Source organism: Camelina sativa, chromosome 1 (genome assembly GCF_030686135.1).
Source record: "Camelina sativa cultivar CO46 ecotype springtype chromosome 1, ASM3068613v1".
In the NCBI taxonomy this organism is placed as follows: domain Eukaryota; kingdom Viridiplantae; phylum Streptophyta; class Magnoliopsida; order Brassicales; family Brassicaceae; genus Camelina; species Camelina sativa.
The window spans coordinates 10,104,701-10,117,479 of record NC_141880.1 but is presented as its reverse complement, the minus strand read 5'-3'; the positions used below and the strand labels follow the sequence as shown (position 1 = coordinate 10,117,479).

The window sequence follows — 12,779 nt, the reverse complement described above, 5'->3', positions numbered from 1 at the left end:
CAAGTTTAAATTTGGTTATTATCCAATGTCTAAATCATAACATTCTTCTTAGTTTTGTCCACATTATTTATATAAATAAATGCTTAGTTCAACAACATTCAGGCTTAAACGAATAAGAAACGCAAAATGAAATCAACCGCAACTTTTTCAACTAACGTCAACCCAACCGACACAAGCCAAACAGTCTCCACGACAATCCAACTTCTATTCACTAGCTCTCCTTTTCCCGTCAAACTTTATCTTCTTTTTTTTTTTAATTATGTCTAGCTACCAATTAGAAAAAAAAACATATGGTACATGTTTACTTGCTTTTTTGTTACGCAGACATGTCATAGAGATGATCGATAGATACTATGGCACACATTTTTCCATATACACAATCATGCTCATATCTAATTATTTTCCTGCATAATGCAATCTTTATATGTATACCGACAGAGCCATGACAACCCTTGTACAAATAAGGCATTTGTCTTGGGCTCCACCCATTATGCATAAAATTAGAGTCTCGGTTTTTCATCTTAGTTAGTGACATATGAGTAAAAAGATTTGAACATTGAATATAACGAGCACTTGAAAAAAGAAGTTGGTTATTTTCATCATTATAAGCTTCATCATTTTCATTTGATTATTATTTTATCTTCTAATCTGTGGTGACTGGTTTTATTTTATATAACAGGGGAAATTTAAATTTAAATTTAAAACCATCTTTGACGCTCTATACCGATATAAAAAATATGACTTTCAAGAGGATCGTATATACGTTATACATCTACGTACATATATGTGTATAGTTGTAAATAGCGAGTAATTACGTAAAAAATAACCAAATGGGAAAGAGTGTCTCTGTGTATTTATATTATATTATATGTACAAGTAAGGAGAGAACTAAAAAACAGATATATGAAATCATGCTGATAATTAAGAACTTTCTTCTTCGTTTTCGACCATGAGCATGAACATTAGATGTATATGAACCCTCCGAACCAAAAAGAGAGTAATGAGATATGGTTTCATCATTGTTTGAGTTGCAAAGTGTGTGGATGAGACTCCACGAGTATAGACCATAAAACATGCACATCTTCGTATGGGCATGACTTCACGTCCTCGTATAAAATGTATATCCCTCTTCCTGCACATTTTACATTTGTTTACATCAACACAAAGAAAATGCATATGTATACAAAACCAAATATATATATATATATATAGCATATAGCAAAACTCATATTCATAATTTGCCATCAGAAAGAGTACTATCCGATCCATAGAACCAAAAACGAAAGAGGGAAAGAGAGAGATCATACTCTTCTTTTGAGCAGAATTGACGCTAATCCATAGTTTCTTCAAGGGAGAGAAGAAAGAATGGAGCCACCCCATTTCTTATACAGTGCCTTTAAGGCTCTTGCAAAATATGAAATATTAATTACACTATCTTTATATATATAGAGATATAGATATCATTATATATAAATCTAAGGACCCAACTCAAGAAACCAACCAATGACGGTACTCCACCTTGGATAATAAGTAATGCAGGCAGCCACATCAACGTGTTTTATATGTTCCTTTTTAAGTATGGCCCAAGCCACCATCTCCATCTTTCTTTTTCTTTTTCTTTTTTGTTTTATTGTTTACTCTATAAATTTACTATTAAATAAGTTTTCAAATGCTTTTAACCGTGACACATGGATCCCATCTCGATTAAATGTGGTAGTTTATTGGGTTTTTCTAGTAGTATTCATGAGTTTTGATGAAGTATAACGCAATATCAAGGAAGAATGATGAAACTGTGACTTAATGTTTTATTGTGATGGGGTCTCTTTGGTATTAGGTGTTTGTCAAACATCTTTCTTTTGAAGCTCACTTGTGCCTCAAGAACAATCCCATTTCACCTATCATGTTTTCTCTTCACACTTCTTCTTTCTATATATATATATATGAATGATTTTAATTATCACCTTTATATAATCTCATTGTTATGCTTCATCGTTTAAATATGTCAACACGTATGTCCACCATTGCCTAGCATGCATATATTTGTATATCCTGCTACATTTATAAACTAACGAGTACGTACTTTCATATGTGTTTAAAATACTATATTAGTTTTCATGTTAACACATGTTTAATGACCTACCGACTGAATTTTCTTTCTTTTTTTCTTTTTGGGGAAATTCCTTTGACCTACGTACAACAACAAGGGGGTTTAATACTTCACAACAAGTTTGTCTTTTTGATTTCTATAATGCTAGCTAGTTATTATAAATTAATGGTGGTAAGATTATTGAAGATCTTTAGCATGGTAACCATGTGTTAAAACTGTTTACCAATGAATGTAGTGTAAATAAAATGGTCTGTTATTGATTTTTAGAATGCAAAGATATTGTGGAGTCGTCTATAAAACAAAATTTGTCATATTTGATAACTTCTTTTTGTTTTCTGTTTTTGTAATGATGTAAACGATCTAAAATGGTTTAATGACAGTTTTTTTTTTCTTTTTGACGGCAATGGTTAAATGATATTTAAAGAGATAAATTTTAAAATAATGGTCGATGAACCAATGAGCAACGAATGGTTTTATATAATTAATATGACCATTGGTCCCCCAAAAAGAAGTGCGTGGGCCAATGTAAACTATAAAATTGTAGATTCGTGCTAAAGGTACACCAATTTGGACCAACCTCTAAAGATGATTTTACTTGGGAGGAAATGAAATAGAATTGAAGAAAGAGTAAATATGGAAGCAAATGACATATGTGGAGAGACAGCTGTGGCCTGTGGTAATGTTAGGGTGCCTTAGAAGTCGTCAATCTCCTTTTTCTTCCCTTACTTTAAAATCAATCTAACCATTTCCAATAAATAAACACATAAATACTGTACACTAAATATAAATAACTCGCGATTATTTTTAATTTATACATAGATACTTCATTTTCTAATTTATACACGAATATGGATTCCTTACCATTATTTTTGATTTTTTTTTTCGTTTGAAGATTAATGGGTGCATCTTGAGTATACATGTTATAAAAAAAAAGTTCTTATGTGTAATTTAACATTTTCTCCTTCTGAACCAGGGAAAAACTAAAAATTAATTAAACAACTCAATTCCTCACGCTAAATACTGTATCAAAAATTAAAACACGTTTTGCATAATCATTAGTTTCAGAATTCTTCCAGTTCTTTAACTTAGGGGGACACTTAATCTAGAATTGATTTGATATGTTTAAAAGATTAGTATATAAGATCGTTGATTTTAACATTTCGGACTATTTAATATCAAGTACGACCACAAAGTTTTGTTTGTTTACTTCTTGTATTCTTACTACCGCAATAATATTACTTGGGATTTTTTTTTAAATGTCATGTATGTCTATTAATATTTGTTTTAATTAATTACAAAATGATGACATTGTAATTTGTAAGTAATGGGATTATTTTATGGTCGCCAAACTGATGGACAACACATATATTAACTCAACTTCTCGAATGACAAAATGTGACAGAGCTCTAGAGCTCTAGAGATCGTAATATCTCATCGGACAACCTCAACAAGCAACTATCGGATTTTAACTCAAGACTTCAGGATCCATGCATGGAACGCTTCGACTTGGGATAAATAAAACATTAAAATACAATTTCGTAATTAAATATTGTCGTGATACATTGCATGAGCTATATGGTTACACCAATGCTACCACGACGCCTCACAATAGTTGAAAGCATCTTAGGGTCTCGGTTTTCTAAAGTTCGACTAGTACAACTTGACCTGACTATAACTATATATGTATTAACTTGTAAAGAATATTTTCATTAATGAATCAGAATGTACAATGTTCCTTTATATACAGCTTAGTATTGTGAAACAAACTAAATAAAAGAAAACTTCATTTATCAACTATATATATTGTAATACTATGGTCATCCGACTGTCCGAGTTGGATGATGTATTTCCCCTTATGTTGTTTCCAGTGGATGGCGAATTACATGAAATATAATGTTATGAGATGGGCGAGACAACTGACCGCTTCATACAAAAAATATCGTATAATATCTTACTTAAACGGTGTTGATCTTACTTGAAATTTTTTACCTCTTGTATATTCATCCTTAACCAACATAATTTATTAAAGCCTAGTTGTATACAATAGACAATTTTTGCATACTCTCTATACATTTTGAAAAATTAATTTATTCTTTTATCGCTTAAAAGTTCCAAAATTCTTTTTTTTAATAGTACCTGACATCAAGTTTTACGTGACCTTTATAAGTTTTGTTACTCAAAACCATAGGTTTGGAAACTGATCACTATAAAATAGAATAAAAGAAGGGCTTATTAGATAAAATAACCATTTGTAGGGAGCTAAAATTAGCAAAATCGTGCACTGTTTTTTTCTAAATGATCTGATCTTCTTATGCATATTTTTAAAATATGATATTATGTTAAGTGTTATGAGATTTTTTTTTTTTAATAGTGTTATGAGAAAAAAAATTATTAGTTTTTTGAAACACTAATAAAGAAAACTCAATTCACACTGAAGTTATTTTGGATATTTTGCAAACTCAATCTATAATTTGGCTATTTACAACTCATAAAACAATTGAACTAAGATCGATCAATGGTGTTTGGTTGAGTAAAGCCTCAAGGTGTAAGCAAGCATGTATTATATGATCCAACAAGTGATAACATGTTGTACGAGCCCGAAAGAAACATGTGTAATACGATGAGCAGATTCCACTAGCAGGCCCATTATAGGTAACTACGTTAAACCCTCTCTCGTATCATCATTATCCGTTATCCCATCTCCATAAAATGATAGAATCGCTGATAGCATAACAGAGTAACAGACCATCTCCTTAGAATCGCTGATATCTAAATTATTACAGACCTGTCCTGTATATCGAAACACTAAAATCTATCGTCAAATACATTTTCGCCTTTTTAAAATATCAAAAATTAGTTCTCTACTTCTCCTAAACTAATAACTGTCTCACCTAGTTAACTTCTTAAAATGAACCATCCACCCAAATTTTCATTAATGATTATGCATGATATAATTTTTTTTTGTTAAAGGTATTCAATATTAGGCCCATTTACGATAATCCCCTTAGAGCCTAAAGCACACACATCAAACCAAGTAAAACCGAAAATCAAAATTGACTCGGGTTTATCTAATAACGAACCGAAATCAAATCGATCGCTCTGTAACCCTAATCCCAACTGAAGAATTCAGTTTAAGCTGCCGCCCATGATATTGCGGATGCTCATCGGAACAGGACCTCCGGTGAGCCTGGACGACGTGAGTCAAATGAAGATGGTGATCCAAGATTTGTTGCCATCCCGCCACCGTAGAGCAGCTTTAAGGAGGAAGAAGAGATCCAAGCTTTGATTGTCGAAGAGATTCATGCTCATATGTGAGAGAAGAAAAGCGGTAGGGAGTAGATCTGAAATCACTCGACGGTGGCTTAGCTCCTCCTAGCCATAAACGACCTCCCCATCGAACAACAGCCGTGGGAAGCCTCCAGAATCTCCAGTCTTCGGATCTAACCACCTTACTCTCTCGATCCTTGCCGTGAATCTCCCTCTTCTACTCCACGTCGCATCACCGCCGATAGATCTCTTACCGTCGGTGTGTCGAGGAAACTTCTCTCTTCCACTGCTCCCTTGATTTTGATCTGTAAGCTTCACTTTGTTGATGCTGCAGTTTACGGATGAAGCACTATGAGCCTTGGGGCTCTCTAAATCGCCGGAATCGACGGAAAACCCCTATCGACAGTGCAAGAGGTTGTGATTAGAAAAAGAAAAAGTTTGGGAAAGAAAATTGCTGCGAGTGTCGTCCAGGCGCCTGCGATTCTCTCTTTTTAAAATAGAACATCGATCTTCTTAACATGATAATTACATAATCACTTTCTTTATGCATGATAATTACATAATCACTTTGCCTTATCCCCACCACTTCCAGATTGTGTATATGGAATAGTGAGGACCATCCATGCAATAATATTAGATATTTAGATTTCAAATTTTGAAAAAAAATATATTGACAAGCAGGTGAAATTTCTATCTTCACTATATTTCTAAAATAAAATTTAGTGAACAAATATCATAGATATATAACAAATCCAAAAACTTCTTAGAATGTGGAATGATTTATAGATGGCCACCAATAATTCATTCTACCGAATGTTAAAAGTTTTAATTTTTAAAACATACAGCCTAATTTAATAGTTTGTGTTAGTATTATCGTTATTTCATTTCCTAGAATTAAAACTGGATAATATATATATATATATATATATATATATAATTGGAAAAGAAAAAACATGCATGTGTTAAATGGATCGGATAGTGTAAGCGCAAATACTTTAAATGAATATCTAATAATTAATATTATACAGTTATTTTAAAAATTAACGTGTATAATCGTTGTGATAATCACTTAAACTTATTTTTTGTTAACTACACAATTAGATTAAAATCAAATAATCCCATGATTTCTCAATTTAGAGGAGAAGAGTTATAACAACAACATTTTAATATGATTCTATGTTAAGCTAGACAAACACAATAAGTCAATAACCCTATAATTTATATAAAAAGCTTAATTAAATAAAATTTTCACAATTACCAATCTAAAAAATTCGGACACACTTTGTCGCTAAAATTCGAAAAAAAAAAAAAAAATCCCAAGATAGTGAGTTAGTGGTTCTAGTCTTGATGGAAGAGTTGCTCTGTTAGTGTAAATCAGGGATCAATTCTCTCCAAGCGCAGAATTGCTCAGCTTTATCCTTTTGGTCATACTTACAGCCTATTTACATATCTGGAAAAGATCCTACTCATAGTATACTTTTTCCCAGATAAATTAGTTTTAGGACTCCTCAAAAAAAAAAAGTGTGAGAATTTAGTCTGACTTAACAAAAAAAAATTCGGACACTAAAGCCCAGAGAAGACTCAGGATACAATATCCGTCTAAAGCTCTAAATTCGGAGTATTGAAATATTTTCTTTTAAGCTTAATCTAAACTATCATCATCAAACTTATATAGTCGTCTCTTTGATCATTATTAACTAATCTAGCTGCCCAAATAAACATAAAAAAAAATAAAAAAAAAAATCTTTCTAGATTTTTATTGTAGCTTCACTGTAACATTTGAAGTTAAAACAAGAGAGATAATCATTTTTCCTTTTGACTTTATTTGTCGGTGTGTGTGGACATTAGACAGAAAGCATTAGGAAACGAGCACGTGAACTCTCTTTTTTGGTGTTATCTTTACTTTTTGACATGTGGATTTTACTGGATATATTTCTGAATCTTCACTACCACTAACCATGTACGAGCAAGTTGCCGCCGTGACGACAACGGTCTCTTTTTTTTCAAGAATATATTTACTCACACCCCTAAGGACTCACACCGTTGTCGTTTCGTTTTGACCCGTTAAAAGAACTAGAGTTTAGAGCTAGTAATAGTCGAATTACACCACCTACTTCATTAAACAAAATGGTCTATGTTTGAGGAAATAGTTACTATAATCATGTCAAAGTCAAACGAATTCAATGATACGATAAACTAAGAAAGTTGCACGTCTGAATGAGAAGAAAAAATAATGGTTTAATAATTATAAGTTAATAATTTAATATGAATATATCACTAAAGTAAATATGCATATTATATGGTTTTTTCCTCTTGAAGCTGACGAGTGTTTCTGTTCTTTTAAACCTCCAAAAGTAATTAACTGGTCGGGTTTTGTAAATTGGTCAGGTTAAAAGTTGGTATAGAAAAGATGTGTTTTTATTTTATTTACTGGTTGCAATCAGACGTGGGTACAACAGTTTGTAACTGAAGCTATACATACATTGCACCTACGGTCGAAATGTGAAGTACGAGTAAAAAGAATAGTAATAATTAGTCACATCAACAATCACAATACCAAAATGTTGGTTTTAAAAAAAAGTAGAGGGGGTTCTAAGTTTTCAATTTAGTTCCAAAAGGTCATTGTTTATATAACTTGACAGTGCTGGAATATTAGTTCAAAAAAGTTATAGTCTTATTTATTTTGTTTATAACTTGCGAAGAAATATGTTTTAAATCGAAGATATATACACATGTTAACCAAATCATGCATATAACTCATGCAAGCATTGTATCACTACACTCTACAGTTTGTAACTCATGGACTTGGTTTGATCAGAAATCTTGTTACGGTAAATGCATTTAATTGGCTAACGTCACCATCGATCGTTGGGAAGTACTTGAGCTAGGTAATATAGACGTTGACATATCATTATCATATGAACTTAGCTGGTGTTACTAAATATAAAATCCATATATATATATATATATATATATATATATATATATATTCTGTTTTCATCAAAATCTACAAGTTCCATCCCTTATGATGATGGTGTAGCTCATCATTTGCTAGAGAGACTCGACTTACCCTTATGAGTATGAGTGTATGACCGTCCAATATTGGTGAGACTTGAGATAACTAAACTTGTGAATAAGTAAGTACTCTTAATCAAATTCATGTCCATTAATTTAAGGATACTTTTTTTTTTTTTTTGGGTCAAAATTTTAAGGATACTAAAAATGATGATTAAGTAACAAAATAAACAAAACATTCGAGTAATTATTGAAACATTAAGTTAAAAAACTTATAAAACGGAGCCAATTTAACGACGTTAGATGGCGTCACTGGTGGCGGCCCCAACGGCTTTTTTTGCTTTTAAAAATATGAAACATCCGCAAAACGACATAGTAACAGCGTCATCATCAGACCAATAACTTCTCCAACATATGTAAGTTTATGTTTTCTGCAGAAGCCGTTTTCAGACACAACGACACTCTCTCTCTGTTTCTCTCTAGAAAGAAAGAGAGAAATACAAAATCAAACTTTCTTCTTCTTTTGGCTACAAGAAGAACCTTGCCGCGCGCACACACACACACAGAACACAAAATACAATCGTTGTTCAGCTTCTCTCACTCTCTCTTCTTTCCCAAAAAAAAAATCCGAACTTTTTCTTTATCCTCTTCGTTCTTTCAAAAAACAGAGCAAAGAGATCGATCATCAATGGGGAAGAAAGACGAGAAAGTCGAAGCTGTTCTTCATTTGGTCAAGAAACAATCTCCTCCACTCACTTTCAAACAAGTACGTCTCTACTCAAATCTTTTTCAATAAACAAAACATATATGCATGTACGTACATGTTCACAAACAAAAAGCTTCGAACATTTCGTAACAAGCAAAAGCTTCGAGCTTTTTTTTTTACAGGAGAAGTTCTGTAACAGAGAGTGTGTTGAGAGATTCTTGAAGGTTAAAGAAGATAATGTGAAAAAAGCAGCGAAACAACTAATCTCATGTCTTTCTTGGAGACAAAACTTCGATCTCGGTATGTTTTGTATTAATAATGTTTGATTTTTAAACACACACACCTTTCTTAAGGCTTTTGTGTGTGTGTTTTTTATATATGTTAAGAGCGACTGGGAGCAGAGGAGTTCTCGACGGAGCTTGGAGACGGTGTAGCTTACATCGCCGGTCACGACGGAGACTCTAGACCCGTTATTGTAATTTTTTTTCCATAAACAATCTTGATTTCATCTATAAATAATATTAATGGTAATAAAAATGAGGTTGATTTTTACAGGTTTTCCGGTTTAAGCATGATTATCAGAAGCTGCGTACCCCAAAACAGTAAGTTTTAGATAATTAATTAGAAGAAGAAAAAACTAATCCAGTTTTATTGATTGATACTTTTCACAACGTAATGATGATGATTTTTTTTGATTTTTTTGGGGAAGGTTTACGCGTTTGGTAGCGTTCACGACGGATACTGCGATCTCAAGCATGACCAGAAACGCGGAACAGAGCGTTGTTCTTCTCTTCGATGCAAGTAAGTTTTTAGTAATGCATACTGTTTGATATTACCGTTTTGTCTTTGATACTAGACATGACCACGGTTATCACCATTACGTTTAGAAATTTTGTTTAAATTTAACTACTAAACGGTTATAGTTAAATACGGTTACGGTTATTTGATAATATGATAGGTTGAATATTAAATAATTAATTATTAATATATTTCATTAAGTTAAAAACTGGTTATGGTTAAAAAATGTATGGTTTAACATGCAGTTAACCAACTGTTTTGATAGAATTACGGTTATAATATAATTTAACCATATATTTATGGTTAATGGTTATGATTTTTAATTGTTTTATACATTTATGGTCTGGTTACGATTTAGATACGGTTTGAATTACGGTTACTTTTTAGTTTTGATCATGCCTACTTGATACTCTGGATTTTGTCCTTGATAATCTTCCAAATTTCTTTGTACTAATCTGTAAGTTACGTGCCGTATTTTTGGGTTTTTAGTTTTTGTTTTTTGGATTGAGTACGTTCGTTTATGTCGGGGACCGGACACTCGGACATGTATGTATGTATATGCATTAACTTGATGTTCCGATTTGTCTTCCAATTCATGTGTCAACGTCAATATGCTTTTGTAATTACGGCTTATCGCAAATTATCTTCACTATAGTTTCTAAGCAAATTTTTCTTTTTCTAACCAAAGAAAATTGAAAGTTTTTTATTTTATTTATAGGATTATCTATTTGTAGCTGAAAAAATACTACTTAAATTTTGAAAAGAAAATAGAACTTATTCTAATTATGCAAGTACGTGTGTTTGCTCATGTTTTGTTAAATACTTACTTTAGTACACTTTATTATTTAATGATTGGCTCTCTTTTTTTGAAATTTATAACTTATAGTTTACAAAGACCTATATTTTTACAATGGATAATTAATATTCTTTGGCATCACGCTTCTAAAGATTTATGCTTTTTATTTTCTCTGTACAATTTTTTTTTCTTTTTTATCCACCTTTTTCTGTTTTCATTCTTTTGAAGGAAAAATTAAGTACAGTTATTTCTCTGCATCTTTAAATTTTGTTCAAACTCGATTAGACAATTAATTATTAGTCGCACACTTACCTGTACAAAATCGATTAATATTCCATTTTTTTGCTTTTTGTTAATTCCTTTATAAAAAAAAGGCTTTTTCAGATCATCCTCTGCATTTGCAAATTTGCTTTTGGCGACTCTTAAAATCATGGCAGATTATTACCCATGCCGACTTTACAAAGCCTTTATCATCGATCCTCCCTCTTTTTTCTCTTACATTTGGAAGGTAAAGTTTCTAAAATACTAAACTCATTTTAATTTCAAATTAATAATTCTCTAAATGTTATTAGCAAGCAAATGGATAAACTCTTGTTTTCGTATTCATTTTGTCAGGGTGTTCGTCCTTTTGTGGAACTCTCAACGGTCACGATGATAGTGTCGTCGCTAGACTACGACGAACCGCTAGATATCAGCCACGTTTCATCACATCCTAGATCAGTGTCCTTAAGGTTCGATGTATCGTCGATCAAATCAACGGCCACGGTTGTTGGTTCAGCTTCTTCAAGATTCGCGTTCACCGTATCTCACAACTCCTTGAAGCCGTGGTACCTTTCCTTCACCGACACGTCACCTTACAACGCCGCCGCTCAAGTTTCTCCTCTCAGCAGCGCACGGTCGTTATCTTTCGCGTCTCCGGCGGCACGTGGTGGTGGTTTCAAAGACGTGAAACCAGCCGCGTGCAGGAAGAGTCTGTTTCCATCAACCCCATTGCCGGAGAAGACTAAGACGGATTCGTACCGGAAAACTCCACGTCCGTCATTTTTTCAGTCTCCGGCGATGTTCTTTTGCCGGGAGAACAATGTCTTCGGAGGGGAGAAGACACGTGAAGCGTTCGTACCGTATCTGAAGTTTTACCGGAGACCGTACGACGAGACGGCGTATAGGTCTAAGCTGAGAGGTCCACGTGGGTTTGTGTCAGTCGTGTCTTCGCACAGAAGATGTCGCCACGTGTCTCTATCTCAACGGTTTTAATTTCGAAAGAACGAGATTATAAAAGTGAACTGAGTATATAACATCGATGATTGGATCTGTTACGAGTACTCTTTTTCTTGATTGTTAGCATTTAGCTTATGAAAGCAATTTATTTCAATCTTATAGTTATAATGTAGTAGTTGATACTTGATACTTACAAAGGATCACTAATTTCATGTAAAAGCTCAACTTTGGAAAAAAATGTGCATGTGCAAAGTTTGTTATAAATTAAAGTTAATTGTTTGAATTAAGACAGCGCGGTCGTTACGTTGAAACAATTTATAGAACATTTTTTAAATACTAGCTACTCCTATGTTCTTTTGTGATAATTAACTACAAAAACATGAGGACTTCGGGTTACGCTCTTAGCTAAGAACAGTTTGCATGATTAGATCAATGAACGAAACGGATTAATATTGATCGATTGAATGAAATGCTTTACAAGTGGTTGTATTTTCTCTTGTTTACAATTGTGTGTCCTCGCTCTCATCTCTATAAGTATATTTATGACTTCTGGTCCTTGACTCTGGGGTTGTTCGTTTGGTTACCGCAAGTACTTGCGGCTGCGGTAAACGCATGTATCGTTATTCGTTTTGTAGCCGTAAAGTACTTACGTCAAAATGCAGCAGCAAAAATTTTGGACAAATTCAGCGTTTGCGATTAGAACCTACTACCTAGCGTTAAATGTGGCAAAGAACAAAAATACCCTTATTATTTTTGAGAAATCACAAATAAACCTAACCTTAAATCTTCATCTTCATCGCTTCTTTTTCTCAGTCTCTCTTCACGGTGACGGCAAAGCTCCTTCTCTGTCTCTCTACACGGCGAAGCTCAGC

The 12,779-nt window shown here is 33.0% G+C and overlaps 1 protein-coding gene and 1 pseudogene across 1 annotated transcript; one reads left to right on the top strand and one right to left on the bottom strand.

Annotated features, from left to right (window-relative positions):
- Positions 1–827: 827 nt before the first annotated feature.
- Positions 828–1,081, bottom strand: LOC104787429 (uncharacterized; annotated as a pseudogene).
- Positions 1,082–8,694: 7,613 nt separating this feature from the next.
- On the top strand, positions 8,695–12,194 carry LOC104787421 (uncharacterized). The gene is made up of 7 exons (XM_010513003.3): positions 8,695–9,155; positions 9,278–9,395; positions 9,482–9,570; positions 9,651–9,697; positions 9,805–9,896; positions 11,064–11,197; positions 11,305–12,194. The coding sequence occupies exons 1-7, from the start codon at positions 8,814–8,816 to the stop codon at positions 11,941–11,943; spliced, it is 1,461 nt and encodes a 486-aa protein (XP_010511305.2). The 5' UTR covers positions 8,695–8,813; the 3' UTR covers positions 11,944–12,194.
- The last annotated feature ends 585 nt before the right edge of the window (positions 12,195–12,779 follow it).

Bases quoted from the DNA above. Each gene is read 5' to 3' on its own strand.
- LOC104787421 (XM_010513003.3), top strand. From the start codon at position 8,814: ATGTTTTCTGCAGAAGCCGTTTTCAGACACAACGACACTCTCTCTCTG. The intron at 9,396-9,481 runs GTATGTTTTGTA...ATATATGTTAAG, and splicing joins GAGACAAAACTTCGATCTCG to AGCGACTGGGAGCAGAGGAG. The intron at 9,571-9,650 runs GTAATTTTTTTT...TGATTTTTACAG, and splicing joins GAGACTCTAGACCCGTTATT to GTTTTCCGGTTTAAGCATGA.